We start from the raw sequence: 25,110 nt of genomic DNA on the forward strand, positions 1-25,110 counted from the left end.
GTATCATTATATTTTAAAAGTTCATCCTTTGACAATAAACATGGAAGTAAAGGTTCATGTACATCTAAACTCAAAATAGTTAGATTGAAAAGTGAATCAGCATCTTCATTATGTATATGATTTCTACGCCTTACATTGATGTTTCATATTCTGAATCTCCACTTAATTTTAAAGTTGTTTTAGCTGCAAATTGTCTTTTACTTTAAAAGTAAAAATGCGTACTTATGAAAAAATGAAAATTTATCACCAGATTTGAAACTCTATTATCGAATTTTACTATTTCCATAACATTTGTAACACGTCTATAGATTATTTATCATCTCTATATATAGTAAAGTATTTTTTTTATTTCCATTCTATTGGCTGCACATTCTGGATGAATAATATTACAACGTTTTTATTTGTAAGTCCACTGAGCTCTAAAGTTATTATACAAATAATAAACAAGTCTTCATTCATTAGACCTTATAAACACAATGTCCTGTAACAACATCAAACCCAGCCTGGCATCTAAACATCAGTTTAGTTAATTCTTTAAGCATTGTGATTAGCAAAGGAACTTGTACATCACACAGCATTTTAAGAGTGTGTTTTAGAAGATCTTTTAGCGGTATGTGTACTAAATAGTTATCTACATGAATGTTCTTAGGATATATGTGGCAGGTTTTTTCTTCAGTACCATTTCTTAGAAGCTGGTATCTTGATTTTGATATATCACCATCAATAATTAGTGATAAAGCTTCATCAGGTAACAACTTCTTAACAGCTTCAATAGGGTTTGAATTTCAAATTTCAGCAACTTTTGTGCCAGTCTCGTATTTAAACTCACTTCTTAGTTTCAATTTTGTTGCATGAAGTAGTTTAGGACTAGATAAACTATTATTAACATTTTAAAGCCTTTTTTTGTTCTGTTACAAGCTTTTTCAAAAGATCTGTTACAAGCATTTTTAACATGGTTTCCCAACTTTATTAACTGATGATGTAGCATTTAATGTACAATAGGTCTATTGAAAATCTTGAGCTAGCCAGTTTTCATTACTTCTCTCAAAATAAGTATTATCATTGTTTGCAGCTATCAACTTTTTACGATATACTTTTATAAAGTTTTTTTCACTCAGAACTCTCTAATTTAATATCTACAGAAACTCAAAGGAATTAGTTTATTTTGTCATTGTCCATGAATGTCACCAAGTCCATGAGTGTCACCAATTTTTGTATTATTACTAAACAAAAAAACAAAAAAATCGTTATGTAAAGAGTACAATTTATATTGAATTAAATAACAAACAAAATAACATGCACTTTTGTTTTGGAGAAAAAAAAGTCAATTTCAAGCAAATAACATAAGTTACAAGTCATTATTTTATAATGTTAAAGATGCCCAAAAGGGAAAATTAGGGGCAATGCATATCATTCAAATAGGTTGTATATATATTACATTTACAAGTTCAAGCACTTAATATAGGTTCTTGTAGGTTCTAAAATATGTGACACTTTTCTTACAAAATAAAAGTAATAAATTTACCTCATTATTTTAAAGCAAGTTTATAAATGTAATATTTTTGCTGATCTGTACTTTATATTTTTTTGTAAAGCTTTAAACAGTACTGTTAAATAGTTTAAATATATAAACTAATTCGGTATGCTCATAGAACTTTTAAAGTTACTGTTTACTACAGCTATGCATAAAAATTAAAAATTTCACGCTTTATTAAAAAAATATATATATTTCTGAATAAAAATTCAAACAACAAGGATATTTACAAATAGTAATGAGTAATAATATTAGGTTAACACCTGTCAAATTCAATAATAATAAAAATAGTGATATTAACAACAATAAATATAATACAGATATCAATAGTAATAATTATAAAAAGTTATACTATAAAATATAACAATAATAATATAACAACAGCAATAATAACAGTAATAAAAATAATTATTATTATAACAACAAAGCACTTATAATAACAATAATAATTACTATAATAACAATAATAACAATATTAATATTAGTAATAGTAGTTAAAAGTAGTTAATAATAGTAATGTAAATATTTATAAAAATAACAATAAGCAATAGTAATGACAACAAAATATATTATAGAAACTAGAAATATCAAACATGTTTTATTAATAACAGTGAGAATAAACAATACTAAAGACAACAAAAATTAATTATAGAAACCACAACTACACAATTACATGAAACTGCAACTGATTTTTGTGGTTTTAAAAGATCACTCAAAACAATTTTGAAAATAATAAATAAAGTATTAAGAATATTTTTTATTATATTGTTTTAAATAAATATTTTTTTTAGGTTTTGTCTACCACCTAACCGACTATGCAATGTCCAAATTGTCTATTGTTGTTTGAAATTCTACTGCTCAAATATCTTGTTAATTGATATGTTTTTTATTTTTTTTTGAGGTTGTTGGAAAAATAGTCCTAGCAAAGGTATCTTTGCCACTTTTGGACATATGCAAGTCACATTTAAAAAGACAACTGTTTCATCCACTTTCATTACAGCATAAGATTTTGCGTTTACATATGGTCAAGTCAAATAACTTATCAAGTTTGTCTGTATACATATTTCTGCATTTTAATACTGTTTGAGCTTGAGTAGACATTTATCGCAACAAAATTGATATTAACGGGTGATAACTAAGTTTTGGCCCAAATACAAAAGTGCATATAATTCTATTATTACACACTCTATATACATTGTAAATTACTCTTGTATTTTATCATAAAGTTTAATAAAATTTTCTAATACTATTCTTTTTTTTCAAATATTTTTTTTACAAGAACTGGTAAAATACGAGACTATTTAAAATAAATTGTACAAGTTCATTTTTCAGAATCTTTGAATAGAATCAAATAAAATTATAAAGCGTTTCAACGGACCTTTAGTCTCAAAGCGTAGTATATACTGTTGGATCAAGCAAGTAAAAAAAGCTGGTACATTGAAAAAATGCCAATGGTGGTCCAGTAAAAGTAGCAACAATAAGTAACATTAGAAAACTAAAAAATATGTTCAATCATAAATCAGGACATTCTCAAAGAGCAGCCGCTAGAAAATTTAGATCTCTCAACGGTATGTTAAAAAGTTGTTAAAAATGTGTACGAACATCAAGTATAGAAAAAAAATTAAAAAATCACTTCAAACCGAACAACAAAAAAAGCTAGCTTGACCCAAATGTAGACAAATTTTACAGCATTATGGAAATAGTGATTTTTTAATTGATGATGAATTGTGTATCAATGTACTTTACATTGAGCCATGCTGATCAGCCAGACATTTTCTACACCGACGACTTGAGTAAAACACTGGATAATGTTAAACACAGTTTCAAAGAAAAATATCCCCAAAAGTTGCTTGTATGGCTCCCTTACCAAAATATTGCTATGATATATCACTGAAAGGATTGACAAAACCTTTTTTTCAAAAATCTGGAAACGCAATTAACCAAGACATTTATTGTGGAATTATAAAGAACAAACATGCTGGTTGTATATATTATACAACCAGCACTACATGTGTTTTGGCCTGACTCAGGGTTCACTCATTATGCTTCCAAGGTAACTAAATTTTTGGAACACCAGAATATACCTTTTGTCCCGAAATTCATGAATCCAGCAAATTTGCCAGAAGCTTGTCCGATAGAAGATTTTTTGGGAAACTTGAAAAATGGAGGTTTACAAGAACAACTGGACAGCAAAAATCTTGTTGAGTTAGAAAAAAAGATAGTTGGATGCCATGGCAATATAGACCTAAAGTTTGTACAAAACCATGCTTTATCAGTCAGGAAAAGACTTTATAAAATAAAAAGATCTGGACTCTAATTATGTTTTCATTATTATTTTTTTATAATAGACTTAATTGACAATATTATAATGTATTTGATAGATCTAAAATACAATTTCTAGCATTATTAAATTTCAGTTTAAATTTGTGCCTAAACTTAGTTATCACCTGTTATGTTTGTTTAAAAATACTGGTAGCTTTTTGTAGTAGGTAAAGATTATCTTTATATATATGTTATAAATTTGTTAATTACATCATTGCAAGTAAATCCATTATTTTTTTATTACTATATTTAGGATGGCAAAGTGATCAAATTAAATTGAACATGTTTAAAAAACAAATCGTCAGGAAACTATTATCATTGTAATTTTCTTACAAATTAGCTAAATTTAAATAAAAAATCATACACCATTACACCATACACCATTTCCTGTTATTGACTAACTTTTATTGTTTTTTAATAAAAATGGAGGGGGACATAAATGTCTCCCAAAAATTTTGATGACTATGTTTTATGATTCACCTCATTAATAGCATTAGTAGCATTATGTTCATTGATAACAACAATAAGATTGTTACACTTACTTTTTTTAGAGTTTTTAGTAAAACTGATATTTTTATATGACATTTTATATATCCTATTACATAATAAAACAATTAGGTGCACTACTATTTCTAACATTTATATATATATTTTTTTGTAAAATCCAAAATGGTAGACAACTTTTCTTACGTCTACTGTGTTTGTATGGCCTTATGTAAAGTAGCGCCGGAAGTTATATTCTATTTTTATGTCTATAGTATGTCTAACTGTTTTTTGATGATTGCATTGACATAAACTTTTTAAAAAAAGTCAGAAAAGTGCCATTTTGATGAGTTTTTAGTAAAACTAACATTTTTCAAACGCCCTGTGCCCCACTTGATGTGAGCACAATTTTTTTTTTCTTTAAACATTTTAAGAAAAAAAAATTGCGCGTGCTCTTATATCCAAAATTTAAAAAGTACCACCATATTGTACATCCCAAACAATGCTTTGCTTATGAAGCAAATAATTAGGGTTTTTTAAACAAAAGCTGTTAATGCGGTAGCAGACTACTGGTAGAACTTTCAACTCACAATAAAAAGGTTTGATATTCAAATCCACTCTACATGCATTTTAAAACAGAATGAACTAATTTAAAATTTGTACAATAATTTTATAATAGAATTTATTTTGAATAAAATTTATTTTAAATAAAATTTATTTATAAAAAAATTTATTTCACAATAAAAATTATATTGTAAGACTATAATAAAAATATTTTAATATAAGTTTTTTAAAGTATAAAAATTTTTTATATGGTAAATTGTTTTAAAATACCATTATCATTTAAAATGTTGTTTCAGTTATTTAAAAAGTTACAGAGGAATTTTTTTAAAAGATAATAAGTTACCATAAAAATAAATGGCATGATTCAGTTAGTGAATGTGAACTTCTAATGACATAGATTCAGATGGAAAAGTAAAAAACTTAGAATACAGACTCTGAATTATGAAAATATGAAAACTATGTTTTATTTTTCTGATGACGTTGTAGTTAAACAAACTATAGAAAATCTGCAATTGTTGTAAAACAATTGTTCATTGTTGTAAAACTCAACAATTAAAAGCTTACAATCTGTTTTTAAAAAAAAAAGTTTTATAAATGCTAAACTCAACAGTGTATTGTGTGATAGTTCAACAGACAGTTTGTTGTGTGACAGTTCAACAGACAGTTTGTTGTGTGACAGTTCAACAGACAGTTTGTTGTGTGACAGTTCAACAGGCAGTGTATTGTGTGACAGTTCAACAGACAATTTGTTGTGAAACAATTCAACAGTGAAGTTCTTGAAAATAAGGTGGTACATGTGCTGTACTTGCTTTACCAGATGGTTTAAATTCAGTAGAGATCAGAAACTTTTTTTTGCATGTAAAACATATCAAAATCTGAAACAGCTCAAAGTATTGTAGAATTTCTACATAAATGCTTTATAAATTATAAAGCATTTATGTAATACTTCCAACTAAGTACCTTGTATAAACTACCAACTAAGTGCTTCACTAAACAGAGGTATTTGTTATATTGTAAAAACAGTTTTATGAGATAGGAGCCTGGGGTTTAATTAGTGTGTAGCATATTGTTTAAAATTAGCAATTGCTGGTGCTTAAAAAAATAGCATATTTAATCATGTAGATCAAATTTTGTTACACTCCACTTGCATCAAAATGTACCTACAAAGTATAGAAAACTTCATGAGCTGTACTCATTTAAAAGATAGAATGGATACACTTGATAAAACCTAAAATAAAACATACCAGTTAGCCAATAAAAAACAGTTTTAATCAACCAATCAACAAGCAGATAGTCAAAAGTTGAAAATAAATTAAACATCAAGTATATTGCTTGACATAAACAGTCTGGGTACAACTGAAATTAAAACAATTCTAAAAATACTAAATATTAAACGTTAAATAAATTTCTATTTAAATATAGTTTACCTTTAAAAAAGAATCTTTATTATTAAATGGTATACTTAGAAGCAGTAACACAAAACTTTTAGATATTCGATTAAAGAAATGAAACTTTTCTTGCGACTGCTAACAAAAAAATAATTTCAAACCATTTAATATGATAAAAGAGATACATGTAAAAATAATATAAGACAATATTTTTTAATTTTATGCTATTTTGCACATTTAATGTTTGTTTCTTTTGAAAGTCATTTTTAAGTAACACTCAAAATTAAATGTTTATGTGAAAAAAAAAACACCAAATAAAATCACTCTTATCACTACAGTTATGGTGCAGTGGTAAGTGAACGTTGACTTAAAAAAGCAAGATATTCAAAATAATGTGTTTGATGCCTGCCATATACCATATATGCAAAATGGGTAAATTAAAATGGGTAAAACTTCTTTTGCGATGCTCTATGACAAAACTGTTTTTTTAGAGCAACCTTTATAATCAAGAAAAAAAAAAATATCTACTATATCTATATAAGGGCACTTTTATAGATATATTCCTTATTTCCCTTTTCCTAATATTTTTTGTAAATTTTAATTCTTAAAATCTCTACTTTCAGAAAAAACAAAACAAAGAATAATAAAGGAAAAAATAAAAAATTTAACAAACGCAAAAACACAACTTTATCGACTTCAATCATTTTTTTCCAATTTATAAGATTAGTTTTTATTTTGTTGTTGTTTTACACTGTTTTTATAATTCAACTTTAGTTATTTCATTCATTAATTTATTTAGGGATTGGCAAAGTGTACATACATTGACTGACTATCTAAGGATAGGTGCAATGAACTGTGCATACATCAGCCGACTTAAATAAGGAAAACATGCAAGATGTGTGTTTACATCAACTGACTGTCTAAGGATAGGGAAAGTTTGCGTACCTAGGGCCTCCTTGTACCTAGGGCCAACCCACCTTATTTGAAAACTATAAAGATCTAAGCAATGCTTTTCTGTCAGGTTATAAAACTATTCATTTTTTAATCCAACTTCACTCTACACACATCAAAAATATATCCTGCAATCTGCTGATCCTGCAATATTATTGCAAAGACCATAGCCCCTGATTCAATAATAAACTTAATTGAAAACAAATAATCTGAACTGTAAAAAATGATTAGCTGTTATGCAAATTTAACAGATTGTTAAAAATAAAATATGATTTTTGATGGTAAAACCATTTTTAGTTAACTTATACCGCCTGGTCTTTCAATAATCGTAAGATTAGAATTACCCCAATTAATTTCATTATAGTATAAATTCAACTAAATCGAAAATGATCAATAGTAATGAGTTTGAAAAAAATGCAAAAAAACTATTAAATAATTGCACAACTACAATATTCTTAATAATATACACACTTTTACAGACGCAATCAGTTTCAAGTTTATTTAACTCCTTGCTTTGCATAAAGATCAAATGTGTCAGACATCAATGTAGAATTTCTAATTTAAATGTATAGTTAAAGGATATAAAAATAATTATAAAGTAACTATAAAGAAAAGAAAGATTTTTTTAAAAATACATCAACAACAACAAGAACTCTTTTTGTTGTTGATTCAATTGCTTTTTTTGGTAGTTGTTTGAGCACTTCGCCTCCCCCTACACTTAAAAAGTAATGACATGGCCTATGTACTTTTAAGTATTTTTCTACAAATATATTTCTATTATTATATATATATATATTTTTTTCAAAATACATAAAATAAAGTTTGTAAAATGATCAAAAACATAAACTTGTATTTTAAACTTTAAACAACTTAATTTTACTTATTTATAATAGAATTTCTAATTATTATAAAAATTACTTTACTTTAACAAAACAAACTTTAACACTGAGACTTGTAAAAGCGGTAGTGGTGTAGGGGTAGAGCACTTGCCTCTTAAGCAAGAAGTTATGAGTTCAATCCCCACCATGTCCCTGGTAGTACCACGCTCAACTTGTTCCTCCACACAGTAGCCTTGTTTGCCACACTTCATATTTCTGAGTTATAGAGCTGAGAGATGGTTGTAACCACAATTAAAAAAGTAGCCTTCTTGATTGTGGTGACCTTCATGGCCTTGGGCATGTGAATTAAAAGAGAAAAAAAAGGTTAGTGCATTATTATGTTTGATAGTTAAAAAGCCATCAAAAATATGTTACTGCAAAAAGTCATCTTCTTTAGAGCAAAAAACTAAAGATTTAACTTTGGCTACAAAAATTTTACAATTTTTGTTCAGACAACTCAATTGCCTCAAAATGATATTTCCAGTAGCTCTTCAAAAGCTTCGGCTAGCATTTGCCATTAGGCGACTGGGACTGTACACCACTGATATATATATATATATATATATATATATATATATATATATATATATATATATATATATATATATATATATATATATATATATATATATATATATATATATATATATATATATATATATATATATATATACATATATATATATATATATATATATATATATATATATATATATATATATATATATATATATATATATATATATATATATATATATGAAAAATACTATTATTGGAATTGATGTGCCTTAATGCTAACATAACACCATTATTTAAAAATGGAGATAAATTGGATCCATCAAGTTATCAACTAGTTTCACTTACTTCAGTTATAAGAATGGAATGTATCTTAAAAGCTACATTTATGTTGCTTTAGAAAAAATCTTTTGACTAAGAAACAGGATTTGATTTTCTAGATAAAAACTACTGTACAAACCATATAGAATCTATGGATCTAATAACTCAGGCAATGGAAGATAATTTACCAGTAGATATCATTTTCCAAGTTATGAAAAAACCTTTCGATATCGTGCTTCACAACAGGTTGTGTCTCAAACTAAAAAGTTATGGATTTAACAATAAAGCACTTAGAATGCAGAAATTTTGTATGTAACAGAGTGCAACATGTCATCTGCAAGGGCAAATTTTTAAAATAATCTCCAGTTACAAGTGGAGTGCAATAAGGCTCTGTCTTGGGTCTGTTTATGTTTACTGTTTATATAAACAACTTACCGAATGAGTTATCAACTTTAAGTGTAAAATGTATGCTGATGATAAAACTAATTCGATTATAGAAAACATAATTAGATCATCTTCTGATATAGAAAATACTCAAACAAATCTGAACAAATTTGAGTGAATTTACTGATTTTTGGTAAAAAAAATTTTCTTCCTGACCCTTTAGCTTGTTCAATGGATTATAAAACTAATTAACATAATTAGATTATCATCTGATATTGAAAAGACTTCTCTAAGACAGATCAGAATAAATTAATGACATGGCCAAAATTATGGCTATTAATATTTAATGTTAGTAAATGTAAACATATGAGTAGCAAAAATACTAAGTATATACACACAGTGTATGATTCAGTGTTAAACACAGTTGGACTACCAGAAACCAAAGTTGAAAAAGATTTAGGAATTATGATTTCAAATGACTTAAAATGGTCTAGTCAAGTTAATTATGTGTCCGGTAAACTTAATAAAATGTTAGGAACAATAAAACATTTAAAAACACATCTAAACTATTGTACACCTCTTTTGTAAGACCGTATCTAGACTATGTGAATTCAGTGTGGAATCCTTACTTAGAACAAGACAAAAAAAAAAATTGAAATGATTCAACATAAAATAACATGAAAAAAATTTCTTCAAGGGAGAAGCTATGAAACAAGACTAATATAACTTAAATTAACAACTCTTGAAAAAAGATGTGACCGTAATAACCTAATCCAACTTAACAAAATAGTAAAATATATAGATAACATAACCTTGGAATATCTATCTGATTTAATTGTTTCAAATACAAGAGGTCATAATATGAGGTTTCATAGACAATTAACAAAAAATCCAAGAGATACTATTTCTTAACAAACTATATTAATAACAGTTGGAATAAATTGGATCAAAACATTGTAGATTCTGAAACACTTAAAGAGTTTAAATCAAAGTTGGACTTGTTTTTAACATAAATTTAACAAAAGATTACCTAGGCTCCATACATTGTTATTATACAAGAACACATTTAATATCAAGTTAATAAACAAAAAATAAATGATGAATACATATTTATTTAAATAAATAAAGAATTATGTATTCATCAACACTTTAATTTGTTTGTTGGGTGCAATTAACAGTCGCTTAACTTCAGAATAGTTTGTTTTGCTTTTAAAAATTTTAACAGCAAATTTTCCAATTATACACTTTCTAATCAATTCTTATTTCACAAAATTGAACAAAAAATTTTTTAAAACTTTGAAGTTTTTTATTTTATTTCAATTCACTGCAAGCTGCAAGCAACCACTTCTAAGTCAGGAGTTACAAGAAAACAAATAATAGAGTTAAAGAGCAAGGAAACAATTGACAGAAGACTTGAACAGTAGTAGGTCATATGAGTAAAGAAAATTGCAGCAATAAAAACTAGACAAATAAAAGTTTTTAGAGCGTGTAGGGTCAGAGAGTAAAAGGATGTGACTTTGCTGAATGACAAGTCAAGAAAGAGTGAGTTTTATTTGATAAAACACAGATAAAATCTCCTTTGAGCAGTAACCATGATTTTTGTAGAAAAGAGAAAGAGATGCAACTTTACAATAATGGGAGAGAGGTTCAAGCTTGGCAGATAAAGTAGGTCCAACTACATTTACAAAGCATTTTTGAACCTTGTCTAAAAGAGAAAGAGTACCATTAGAAGAACCAGCCCAAATATGTCAAAAGTATTCCATACAGGGATAAATAAGAGATTTATAGAGGTAAAGAATGAAATCAGGAAGAAAATAATGAGCACAATAGGTGATTAGGGTTGTCTAGAAAACAAGTCACAGAATTAATCATCTGAGTAAGAGATTGAGAAATACAGAACTTTTATAAGTGCTTGCAGGGTTAGTGGTGTTAGAGCCAAACCATTAAGTGAAATTAGCGTTAAAGTCACCAAAAGTCATTCAGTGTGATGAGCATTAAAGTCAATGCACAATAAAAGCACTAACAGGGACACTTATCCATGTGCAACATTGCATTGTTAATACTCTGATATTTTACAGCTGTTGATTGAATCAGCCTTTCTGAGAGCTACCGCAGAGTTCGGGAAACCTTACTACCAGCTGGCACCAGAACTATTAAACTGAGTTTTAGAGCGTTACCCTCATTAGGAGATAACAGGAAGAGCAACATAGCAACTATCAAGGAGGCACAAGCAAATATCTATAGAGTCAAGAAGATCCAGCATTCACCATCCTAGGCAAGAAACAATGTAACATAGGTTTACATCTACGCCAGCCTACTAGATGAGGCTGGTAAACAGAATAATTCTGCTTACCCCTCCAGTATTTGCTTAGGAGGCTTTTTAAAAGACAGTGGCTGGATGCAGTTGACATCTGTCTGAGATTACTTCCTTTAAGAAGTACTTAAAAACATTGACAAGGATATTTTGGAAATGCATCAGAAAAAACACTACATCAAAAAGAATACTAGAGATTAAGGTGAGCGTAAGCTTTATAGTTGGAGTCACTAGTTGATAACTGAGTTCACATTGTATCAGACATCATTTAAACTTTAACTTAAATTGAAGTTGCATGTAATCTTGTTGTGAGTATTTAAAAAAACTTATTTAAAACTTTTGTTTGCTTTTGAAGAAAAAAGAGACAAAACTAACTTTGACTCAAGCTTGTTTAGTCACAAGAAACTCATGGAAAACTGTAACCAATGCTTAGAATAGTGATCATCGATGCGTATAGGAGATATGTATGGAAGATATGTATGAAATGAGATATATAGGAGATATGTATGAAAGACATCTTACCACTTTCATTACATTTTTTGAACACTATAGACATGTTCTGCCTTTTCAAGATATTGTTACCAGTGCAGCTAGGTTACAATAAACATTTTGATGAAATTACAGCAGACTTTACTTAATGATAGTACTTGATGATACAAGATGACCATAAACTAATAAACACTGGTGGAAAACAAAATTCTTTTCCATTATAACTTTCCTTATAACCCAATTTTGGGTTCCTCAAGTTATTTGGAAACGTGGAAATCCACACCAACCCACGTCCCTGGTAGTACCACGCTTAACTTGTTTCTGCGTGGAGCGGCCTTGTTTCTCGAGGTACATATTTCAAAGTTACAGAGTTAAGAGAGGATTTTAACCACAAAAGTAGCCTCCTCGACTGTAGTGGCCTTCTCGGCCACTACTTAGGGAGGTGAATAATTAAAAAAAAAAATAAGAACTTTGAATTAAAAAAAAATTCCAACTTGCTCAAAAAACTGTGGAATTGCAGGTTGCAAAGAACAGTATATTTTCCAGGTTTTAGAAGATTTGGCAATGGAGTTGAACCATTTAAATAAATTGTCTCAATCAGATAATTTTCAACACCATCCTAAACAACAGGCATTTGATCTTGGTTCTCAGTGAACCAGGTACCACATTATGCTAACTCAGAACAGAGTTATTCAGTTTAGTTTTCGAGTTATTCAGAGTTTTCCAGCAGGGTGGATAACAAGATTCAGTCAAGCACCTATTAAATAGTTTAGAGAGAATTGAAGAGATTTCTATATAACACATTTGTGAGACTATGACAGGAATATTGTCTGGACCACAAGCCATAGAGGAGTTCAATTGAGAAATGACTTTAGTAATAGAAACAGGAGTGATTTAGATGTCTAACAATGAGTTAACCCGTTAAACTGGAATGACAGAAAAAGTATGATCATTAGATTCAAGATTAAAATTAGAAGAAAAAGGAGTGATATTAAGATCAGATTCATGAATTAGAGATGGAATCAACTTACATTTGTTACTCACCCTGTTTAAGATTTTCCTAAAGTCTCTAGAGCTTAACTTGTGAGATCAGATACAAGATTTAGTAAACTGAGAATAATGGATCTTAGCATCAGACAGTACTTTCTTTTCTTAATTACATTGATTTCTTGCAATAATAATAAAATTTAGCAAAAACATTTGCTAAAAAATATAATCTGTTTGTACTAAAAAGTGGAAAATAAACTTTTTAATTTAAATTTTCAGTAAATTTTATTAAATTTTCAATGAAGTTCAGCAAACTAAAGATTGCCAGGTCTGTACAAGATTCATTTTGAAACAGATCTGCCAATCTTTAGTGTACTGAACTATTAAATTTAAATTAAAAACTTTATTTTTGGCATTTTAGTACAAAAAAGATTTTTTAGCAAATGTTTTTGCTTTATTTTTTTTTCTACTTTAGTATTTACAATGAGTTATGATAATTAACAATGCGAAATATTGTTATGAAGCATTTGTTATTGTTATGTCGCAATTTATTATTAAACAGTGTTCAGACTACAAGAAATAAAAGAAAGAATTGTAACTAAGTTCCCTAGTAGCAAGCAACATTGGAGCAATTTTTATCTCAATGTTAGCTAAATGTTGTTAACAATATTGCACCAATATAAAATATCCACATTTTGATATATATATATATATATATATATATATATATATATATATATATATATATATATATATATATATATATATATATATATATATATATATATATACACACATATATATATACACACACACACACATATATATATAGCAAATATTGATATACAATCTTGGCTATATATAAACTGCAATATAATGCTAACATATTTCTTTATCATAATCAATGAAAAATATTAAAATTAAAAAGAAACGAACCTTGAGGACGAATGGAAAATACAACCCTGCTAGCTGCGCCTCTAAATTAGTCACCTATTACATCCACAGGACTACACTACAATGTCAGTGAGTAGAAAAATTAAAAGATTTAAACATTTTTTAGGTACAAATAAGGTTTTTAATTATGTAAACATTATTTGTATGAGCATACAAATGACGTGAGTGAAAATGTAATGAAAATGAATTCTTAGAAATAAAACATAAAAGTTTACAAAAAGAAATCTCCCTGAGATGGACTTGAACCACATTGCGTTATTGCATACACTATGCCTATAAATTGAACCACATCACATTATTGCATACACTACGCGTTGATGACATAACAAATAAAAATCAAATTTGTGGACAAGTTACTTGATGAAAAGTTCTGGTCAAGTGAAAGAAAAGATTATAAAAAGGTGTTTGTTTCAAGGGTTGTTCTTTGGAAAAAAAAATGATTATGATTAAATATAGCAACTGCACAAGAAGATAAAAACTATGGAGTAATATGAGGCTATACCTGTCTAGATTCACAAGGTTATGTAGAAGGAGCATTTATTAGCAAAGACAAAAGACATCAAGGACCATCACAAAGAAAACTACAAAAACAATCCCAGTCAGCTTAGAGTAGTAGTAAGTAGTGCTATGATAGAGTAGTAGTAAGTAGTGCTATGATAGAGTAGTAGTAAGTAGTGTCGTGATAGAGTAATAGTAAGTAGTGCCATGATAGGGTGAGTCAGAAGAAGAAGTGCAAAATAAAAGATAAATAAAAGATTTATAGATATTATTGCATGGTTGGAACAACCTAAAGGGGAACAAGAAAAACTGAACACAAGCAAAGACAGGACACAACTCAAGGAGTAAAGGTAAGTGATTGAGTGATTGAGATAGTTAACTATCTGAGTTAAAGATTGAGAAATACAGAAATCATGAGCTTTAGTGCCAGCAGGATCAGTGGTGTTAGAGCCGAGCTATTTGGTGTGATGAGCATCAAAGTCATCAACAACAACATTACTGGCAGAGGGATAAAAAAAAAGGGTCAATTTAAAATGAAATTATTTGGTTAATTTGATCCGAAATTACATCTAAAAGAGCAAAAAGTAAAGAGAATTTGATTCAATCATAGAGGGAACCAATGAGCTTTGCAGATGCCTCAGCCCTGCTAATTAACCATAACTTAGAGCTTCTTTTGTAGCATTGGCAATATACACCAAAAGTACTAAAAGCCTTTCTGAGAGCTACCACAGAGTTTGGGAAACCTTACTAGCTGGCCTCAGAACCATTAAACTAAGTTTTAGAGCTGTACCTCATTAGAAGATAACAGAAAGAGTTGCATAGTTAAAAAAAAAGAAATAAAAAGATTTCAGTAGCAATAGAAAATGTAGCTAATGTAGCAATAGAAAATTTCAAAAAGATAAATAAAGTCTTAAATCAAATCTCTTTCTGTTCTGGGAATATCCAAATGACTTGATAGTTCCAAATGGGGTTATAATATACAATCATTGAATTGTAATGCCACTTAATTTACAAAATGAGAAAAATGCAGTACATCTAATGCACTCAGCCCATCAATCGGAATAATCAAAACTCAGACTACTGTTTTCCGGCAAGACATTACTTACAGCTATAAAATAAATATGGATATTAAAATATGACATATTTATTTCTTACAATAACTAATAGATACATATAATGAAAATAATATATTTTGTTAAAGTTGTTGATATTTATTGTTTCAATTAAAAGAAACAAATATTTATGATATACAATTATGATCTGAAAAAAAAATTAATTTTTGCTTAGTTTAATAGTATACCCAACCTTAGATGGCCAACAATACTTAGCTAATTGCAGCCAAGTTTTAATAACAAATTAATTATGATTTAACAAACCTGACTCGAAAGTTCCAAATATATCAACCAAAATAAATCCTAAACAAAAAAATAAAAAAAAGATTTTTTTAAATAAAAAACTTAAACAAAATAATGAAAAAATTTATGTTTTTGCATAATATAAATATAATGTCTAACATTCAGAACTGCAATCGAAGCATCAGAAATGACGTATTTTATTATTCTTTTGCTAATCTATATAAAATAAAAAATTTACATATAAAAATATATACATATTTATATATATATACATTAGGTTTATGACTTAAATATAAAAAAATATATATTTATATATAGATTAGGTTTATGACTTTTATTCAACCCCATGCTCCTGTACTGTAGTTTGATGAAATTTTACCTAAAAAGCACAAAATGAACTATTATTTGCTTATCTTTTGAAAAAAGTTCACCCCGCCATTGAAAAATTGATTTTGACATAAGTACTACCATGTATTCAAATTAATTTAGAAAAATTAAATTAATATAGCTCTGGGATTCCACCTCGCATTGCTAATGTTGAGTAATTTCTGAAACCTGATCAATGGAGAATATCCTTTTTTATCAAAAAACCGGAACACTCGAGTGAGATGAAATAAAAACTTTATATCATTTCTCCAGCCTGATGTTTCGAGAGTTACTTCTATTCCGTTATTAAACTGTGTTTTCAGTTGTTAGTACTCCTTTAACAGCTGAGATACAAATGGATATTTGATGTTCCGCGATTGTGTTTTACTTCCAAGTTCTTCATTCATCACCAAACAGAGGATTCTATCTAATACATGGTGTTGACAACTGATAAACTGAGGTTTGTTGATGCGTTTCTCTGTGAACATTTGTTGCAATATTACTACACCACTAATCTTTTTCCCATGTTAACACTGGTGGTATCTGCAACAATCATCTGTATTGAATTCCATAGGTGAAATTCATCGAGGACTTCAGAAATTCCTTGAGCAACAGTTTTTTCCCTGCCATCTACCAAACCCAGGACATCCAATTTGATTTCTCTTCTTTCATTTTTAAGGACGATTACTTGATAATCAATTCCGTTGATGTGCTTGCCATCAAAATGTAAAGACCAACTTTCCATATGTAACTTTTCAATCATTTCTTTTTTCAGCTTGATTGCCTCTTTGATTGTTGACATGTAAATAGCTGATTGACATGGAGTTGGGATGTCAATTCCTTCACAAGCCAATTGCTTGCATATATTAGCAGCTTTGTTTGTTGATACTCTTGTGTAGGTCACCAAGTTGACTGCAATTTTGCTTTTATGATGTTTTCTGCTTGGTGTAGGAGTAGTCTCATCTTCTTCATTGTTTTCATATTCACTGTCGTCAGCCTCAAAGTCAGAATCACTAAAACCAGGATAGTAAGATGATAAGTTGGATGACCTATTAGAAAGTTTTTGTCTTTTAGAGGGATGGATTGTTTCTTTATTAGCCGCTTGGCCTGTAGAGTATCTCACTGTTCCTTTGCTTTACACTAGGAGATGGTACAATCGCTTGTCCTCGGAAGATAGCCATGTTCCATCCACTTTAGTAATATCAAAAATTTCATCAAGGGGTTCGTAGCTTCCCTGCATGACACATTCATCATAACATTTCAGTATTTTATTAAGCTTTACTCATTTAACTTTATCAGATACATGAGGAAAATTCAGTTTACTCTTTACAATTTGGTGACTTCTTTGGAAATTTCAGCTATTCACTCCTTTCTTCCTTTGATTTTTGGTCCAAGGAAATGGTAGCGTCCAATAATTTGCTTTTGGAGAGGCATTCTGCGCTTTTCTTCCAGTGAATATTCTTCAAAAGGGACCATTCTTCTTTTATGAGAGTCTTCAAATTTTACCAGATTATTGGTCCAGACATCCTTGTTTTTCTGAATGCTACTATCGCTAGGCTTGTTGTCGCTATGTGTCACTTCTGTAATAACTATAAAATTAGATAAGCAGCTATATATACACAGTCTAAATTGTTATAGAATTTTATAAAATGTTCTAGAATATTCGAAATTGTTCTAGAATATTCTTAATGTATTTATGTATGTATACACCTATAAACCATAACTGTTAATGCTATGACCATAATAAAGCTGCAGTTTTATGACAAATCACATCCAAAACCAAAAACTAATATCGCTTCTGAAATTACTGACATCATTTCAATTTAATCATTTCAAAAAAACATCACATATGAAACCATAAACAAATATCACATTAGTTTATAAATATATAATATATAAAAAAGTTTATAAATATATAACATATAACAAAATAATTTAGTATTTCATATAATAAACATCATATATCTTAGATTATGTAATGCTTATTGTATGAAATGCTCAATTACTATAAAGATTTCATGAATAAAGTACATTACTTTGAATTTTTCATTCTTTAAAACGAAATTAAATATTTGATGTACTTCAAAGCCTGCAGGTAAAGCTGTAAAATCATTGTGTGAGAAACCAGGGAAAACATTCTGTAAAATAAAAGTCTTAACATTCATTTAGCACAGTATGGAGGTAAAAACTCTGTCCATATATATTATACATTGTACTATTTAAGCTAAATTAAATAAGCTAATAAGAAAAAAACAATAAGCTAAATTCATTAATGACAAGAACTCAAGAATTTCAAGAATTGCATCATTTTTGCAAAAACAATTTTTTTTTTTTTTTAATGAACATGAAATTCATTTCTTGTTCATTAAAAAAAAACATAAAATAAATTCTTGAAAACATTATTTGCTACATCAATTTGATTCTTGTTGATTTAGTGATTTAGTTACCTCTGAGTCATTGCCTTTCAAAATTTTTTCTTTCCTCTAAAATAATAAAGAAGTATACTATAAGCTTTTAATTCATTCTTTTTATTTATTCTGATTTTAACATACTATGTGCTTTTAACCTTTTTAGACTTTTGAATTCTTTCATCTCTGTTTCGTTCCATTTCAGAGTTAATATGTACTAAAATAATTATGGGTAATCTTTTATTTATCTCACATTTTTATCATATTACATTTATTTAATATTAAATAATATTTTAGATTGTTAAATTTTTTTTCATGTTAAATTTTTAGATTTAAAAATTTTAAACTTAAAGATTATGATTATTGTTTTATAAATAATTAAAAATAAATTTTTTAATATTTAAAAATTAGCTTAACTTATTTAATTATGTTAACTAATAATTAATTAAGCTAATCAGTTGAGTTTTCAAAATTGCTGCTCACAACATCTTTTACCCATGTGAAGCTCAAAACACTGCCAACAATGCGACTCACAAAAAGTTATTTAATAATATATTATTAAATAACTTTTTGTTATTTAATAATATATTATTAAATAACTTAAGACCATATTGTTTGATTAAAAAAATAAAAATAAAATAGTATATTAACCTACTTTGTTCTTTATAAAAAGCCACATCTGAAGTTTCAAAAAAGAATGACGAATACTCTTGAATTGTTTTATCAAGTGATTCAACTTGGAAACTTAAACTGTCCAAAGTTTTGCTTTGAAATACTTTAAATTTAATATTATATATATAGATATATATATATATATATAAATATATATATATATATATATATATATATATATATATATATATATATAATATTAAATTATAAATAATATTAAATTATATATAATATTAAATTATACATAATGTAACTTATAATTTTAATAAAACTGTTTAAACAAAAACAAAAAGCCTAAAAAATACTGGGTGGTATATAAAAACCAAAGTGATCTTACATAAATTTGTCTTGAACTTAACAGAAATCTTTTCATTACTAGAAGAATCAACATGGCAACAATAATCTTTTTCAATCATAAAAGGCCAGTCTTCAATGTGATTTTTTGATAACCATTCTTCTAAATTTGAAGGGGGAGGTATATTGTGATCAACTGGAAGCATCAAGTTAGAAGAACTGCTTTGAATATTAATCGAATATTTGATAATTATTAAAAAATTGATATAATATTAACACAACTGTAAGTCAAACTCACAAGATAGACTTACTGAGATAATAACTCAAATAACTGAGATAACAACTCAAATAACTAAGAGAATTGTTGAGATAATAACTGAAATAACTGAGAAACTTGTAAAGATAATGCAATACTAAATACATATTTATTATTACAAGCTGTTTCATAAATGAGTGAAAAAAAAAATTTCTTTTGAATCAGGAATCTCAAAACGTAGGGGACACAGGGCTAAAGGCCCCCTCCCCACCTTAATTGATTACTACCATGACATTAGACCTAAAGAAGGCTATTTCAATATGATGCCTTAAACTAAGTATGAAAATAATCAATTCATGAAATAATTAAATTTCAGATACAATTTTATTTTATGTTACAAACACTATTCATAAAACATTCAGGAGAAAAAAATTTATTTTTTTATTTTTAAACTTTATGCAACAAAGACAAAAAAAAAAAAAGAATTAAAAAAAAAAAATAAAATGTATGAAAGTCAAATTAAAGTTAAATAACTTTTCACCATCTTCTTCTTTTCGGGAAAATTGTCTGAATTAAAGTTGGCATTTTCAAACATTAAAAGTGTTAAATATATTACAACAGTAAACACTAAATTCTGCTAAAGTGGATTATTTCGAAGAACAAGTTAACCTTATTGGGAATGAAAAGATCAACTCAGTCAGACATTTAATTACTCCTTAATGATTTCTAATTTTAACCACCGATCTGTTTTTAGTGAATACCTTTGTTAAAACAACTAATTTGGAGAGAGACAATTTATCCGAGTAAAACCACAGTTAAAGCAATACATAAATAAGCTATTATTTAATGTTGCCTTCAACATTATCTTCAATAAGAAAAAAAAAAAGAATAATTATAAAATAAAAATTATTTGCTGGGCAAAATTATTTAGAGAAATTTTATAACTACAACAATCATAAGATTCATATAATTTATTTATAAAAAATTTCAATAAAATTCATAAATTAAAAACAGAAACTTTGCAAAATTTGTTTGAAAAATGTTTATTTTTACTGTTTTGTGCGTATTTATAAAATAACAAAAATTCAGGACTTTTTAGTAAACTGTTTCTGATATTCAGTTTGCCAATGGTCAAAATCTGTTAATGAGTCAATAATTATTTTATTCTTCTTTTTTTCCTTTTTAATTTTTTCTTCTTTTGTAAGACCCAATTTTTTTTTATCTCTAAACTTTGCAAATGATAGTGCAGATGGTTTTACTTCCCCTGGTGGAGCATTAACATTAAATGTTTTTTTCGCTACAATTGAAGACTGATCATTCCACCCGTATTGTATTATAGGTCTCTCATGATTTTTAAAAGTTGCTTTTGGTTTTTGCTTAGAATAATTATTACATGACAAACTTTTTTTTGAACTATCATGGTGTAGATCAACAAGAGAAGCACTCTTTCTTTTACTTCGGCGAAGAGTTGTCTTTGAAGGAGTTTGAGTTGCAACATCTATGTTTTCATGTGTTTTAAAAGTTTCTTTTGTTTCATCCTGTATTAATGGAACAGAAATCAAATTTTTAGGAGACTTACTAAGTTTTTCTTCACAATCAACTTGGGCTTTAAATGTATTACTATTGCTAATATTATCTATCCATACTAATGGGGTATGACCCATTTCACAAGTTTTGCGTGTTTTCCGAAGACGCAGGCGATCAGTATATGCAGCCTCTACAATGTCATCTTTTCTTCTTACATACTGTTGCTGATATTCACTTATAAGTGCCATTATATATAATTCATATTTAAAATATATTTAAAAATGTTTGTATCTATCATATAGTCTTTCTACACATTTTATTGATAGTTAAATCTTTTTTTTATTCTTTCATTAGAAAAATAAAATAAAGAAGTTTTTTTAAAAGATATTTCAAAGAAAGTAGTCTTTTAAGAAAATATAAACTTTATATAAGAACTATTCTATATAAAGTTACTTAAGCAACTTTCGCGCTAAGATAACGAGCTTTAACTTCTTAATTTCTTTGTTTTTCTAATTTTCTTTTCGTTTCATAGCATTAGCTTTAGAAATTAACCTTAGATCTTACTTTTCAGCTTCCTCAACAAATTTTACAAAATCAAACTGCAGCATTTCACAGGTTTTCTTTAGCTAATCTCTTGTTTCAACATTTTTTATTTCATAGCTAAGAACTTTCCTTGCAAATTGACTTGCTTCTTCTTTATTAGTGTCTGTAATTGAACTTATGTACTACATAAGTTTAATAACAGATTACATTGTAGCTTCTATATCTTTCATAGACTGATTTTACATTGATGATCATTTTGTTTGTAATTTTGTTATTATGTGGCTAATGATTATGTGATAGCATATGATCTTTTACTAAACCTCTTGCAGTTATTGATTTTCTTTTTATTCCAATTTTGTTTGAGTACTGTGGCATTTTTACTAAAGCCTCTCTCAACTTAAGCTCCATGAGTCAAAAATACTTTGCAAAGATGATGCCAACTCATTATATTTAGTTTATTTTAGCACTTTTTAAAATGGATGTTGTCTAAACTATCTCTATCTCTATTGAACTCATGAAAGTTGTTTTAATTCTCTACTTGACCCTTAATTCTCTAAAGAAATATATAAATTGATTTGTAGCTTTATCAGAAAAGGCTGGTGAAAAATACTTTAAGTTAATAAAGTGGGTCAATAAAGTTATGTACTTCTCAGCATTTTTCTAGAGTCATTGTTAATTGCTAACAATGCATTAGGATTAAAAACCTGAGAACTGTGTACAAACTCTAATGGAGTTCACTTCATGAACTTTTTAATTAGTCATAAATACATGTTAGTGCAATCTTTTTGAAAACTTTAAATATCAAGAATTGTTGTTATATCTTTCTTTTGTAAAGAAGCTAGTCTTGTTTCAGCTGCAAACCCTAGTTTGATTTGATTTCCTTTAAGTAGATAATCTTTTTTATGAAAGTCAACTTCTAGTATAGACCAATTATCAATAACTTCAAGTTTCCAAACAAGCTCAGTATGATCCGTAACAACCTTTCTGTCACTGTACATGAGAGGAATCGTTGGTTTATCAGTTTGGTATGCCAATAAATATGGTTCTAATGTGCTGGTAACAAACCTAAAACTACAAATTTTAAAAGATTAAGTTTGCTTTAACAGCTTTTTTGACAATTAAAAAGCTTTTCAATTTGGGTTGCTTTAAGGATGGTAACTTTTCCCAAAACTCAACCAACTTGTATATATTAGGCTGGATTTAATGTAACAGATTTGCATTCAACCCACCTTATTAAACAAAAGAAAAGAGGGTATTTTTTTGCACCCATGACTGTTTTATAATCTTGATGCCTAGCCAGGTTATCATGAAGAATTTGCTAACACTTTTTCCCAGTTTCTTTAATATTCTGTGATTGATTCAATAGCTGTATTAAATACACCATGAATTACAGGAGGGTCAGATCATTATATTTCAACCAATTTCAAGAAAACTTTGTGGGGTACCATCTCTGATTTTCCTGATTTTTACATATCATTATCTAAATGATGTAAATAGGTTAAATGTGCAATTTCAGAGTTTCAAGTGCAACGGTTTAGAAATTATAGCCTTACAAACACTCTCAGGTAGCCCCCCTCGGTTCCTCGAATGGTAAAAATAGACAACTTTAAGGCCTTATAACTTTTTTCTAACTTTCAGCAAGTGGCTCATTTTTTCTAGAACTATTTTCTAGATATTTCTGTCTTAAAATTTGTGATTTTCATTAGCTTGTATCATGTTAGAAAAAAACTACAGCCTCCTAAACTTTGGAAAAATTCTGAAAAATGCTAAATAAAAGCAAAATGAAGTTAACCGTAGTATTTTTCTATTCATCAACAAGTCCTTACATGTTAGTTTTCTAATTAGCTACAATGGTCTACAACAAATTGGCAAAATATAAGCAGCTTGTTACATTTTAGAAATCAGTTTTATCTAAAAATATATAGTCCACTTTACTAAAAAGTCCCATTTTCAGCCATTTGGGGATGGCTCGTAAATTTTTCTAACACTTTGTATTGATCTGATATTAACAGCAAATAAAGCCATTAGATCTAACTATATAAAAATGTAAACATCACAAACTTGTCATGTTCACAACAAAAATGGCAGTATTTTTTAATAACCCTATTTTTCAATTATCAGGGCTGAATAGTGTTATTGGAAACCAATGCCCCTCCAACCTGCTTTCTGGCCCATGTGAAGGATGTAGCCTATCATAAGTCATTTCTTAAAAAAAAAGAGATATGGTTGGTTACTTTCTCCCTGATCTGGACTTTATACCGGATAGGAGCACAACTAAAGGGGTAATAACTATATAGAGCCTGCATTATTTTTAAAAGGTGACATTAAAAAAAAAATTTAGTTAATCATAAAAATGTGATTTAATCTTTATTAAGATGATTTTTTTATAGTTGATTGAATTGCTAATAATTCAAGGCAATAGTAGGACAGTGGGTTCATACATTACTGGCAATATGAAGTATAACAAGACTAATCAAGCCATTACAATATTGATTTAATGTTTTGTTTAAATAAGTTTTTTAACAAAGTATGAGTTTCAATTTTATTAGTTAATTTTAACTATTTATCTAAAAATGCAATGATTCTATATAATATACCCTTTTGCAAATGTAAATATATAAGCATTTATAACTCAAAATAACTTACCTTGATATTTTTCTGTTCAATAAACTTTGCTATTGCAGTTTGTTTCCATTTTTTTCATTACATTATTTGTATGTGTTTTTAATTGTTGGATATTATGTATGTATGTATGTATGTATGTATGTATGTATACATACATACATACATACATACATACATACATACATACATACATACATACATACATACATACATACATACATACATACATACATACATACATACATACATATATATATATATATATATATATATATATATATATGTATATATATATATGTAATCAAATCATTATTGAACTTACTTCTCCTATATAACTTCATAGAAAATTATACATAAGAAGGTTCAATAATATTTCATCTTAATTAAATTTATTAGATAAACATGAATACTTGTTCTATTGGTATTGAACTAAAGTTAGATTGTCATAAAAATACATACTGCAGTCAGTCTGAAATTTCAG

The 25,110-nt window shown here is 27.7% G+C and overlaps 2 protein-coding genes across 2 annotated transcripts in view; one reads left to right on the forward strand and one right to left on the reverse strand.

Annotated features, from left to right (window-relative positions):
- The window catches only part of LOC101236467 (tyrosine-protein kinase CSK), a 172,216-nt gene that overhangs the window by 22,779 nt on the left and 124,327 nt on the right, over window positions 1-25,110 (forward strand). The window lies entirely within an intron of this gene.
- LOC105849401 (protein FAM227B) lies at window positions 5,828-19,897 on the reverse strand. Its single transcript, XM_065816963.1, has 10 exons — window positions 19,722-19,897; window positions 19,368-19,487; window positions 18,871-18,929; window positions 18,752-18,787; window positions 18,341-18,442; window positions 16,098-16,154; window positions 15,960-15,998; window positions 6,331-6,429; window positions 6,148-6,259; window positions 5,828-5,892 (listed from the first exon to the last, which is right to left on the reverse strand). The coding sequence occupies exons 1-10, from the start codon at window positions 19,882-19,884 to the stop codon at window positions 5,828-5,830; spliced, it is 852 nt and encodes a 283-aa protein (XP_065673035.1). The 5' UTR covers window positions 19,885-19,897.

Source organism: Hydra vulgaris, chromosome 13, assembly GCF_038396675.1.
Source record: "Hydra vulgaris chromosome 13, alternate assembly HydraT2T_AEP".
Classification (NCBI taxonomy): domain Eukaryota; kingdom Metazoa; phylum Cnidaria; class Hydrozoa; order Anthoathecata; family Hydridae; genus Hydra; species Hydra vulgaris.

Coding starts and splice junctions, on each gene's coding strand:
- LOC105849401 (XM_065816963.1), bottom strand. CDS start 19,884: ATGCTTCCAGTTGATCACAATATACCTCCCCCTTCAAATTTAGAAGAA. Junction 6,430..15,959: donor ATTTGGAACTTTCGAGTCAG/GTTTGTTAAATC, acceptor TTTTTTTGTTAG/CAGTCGCAAGAAAAGTTTCA. Junction 6,260..6,330: donor ATAAAGATTCTTTTTTAAAG/GTAAACTATATT, acceptor TTTTAATTTCAG/TTGTACCCAGACTGTTTATG.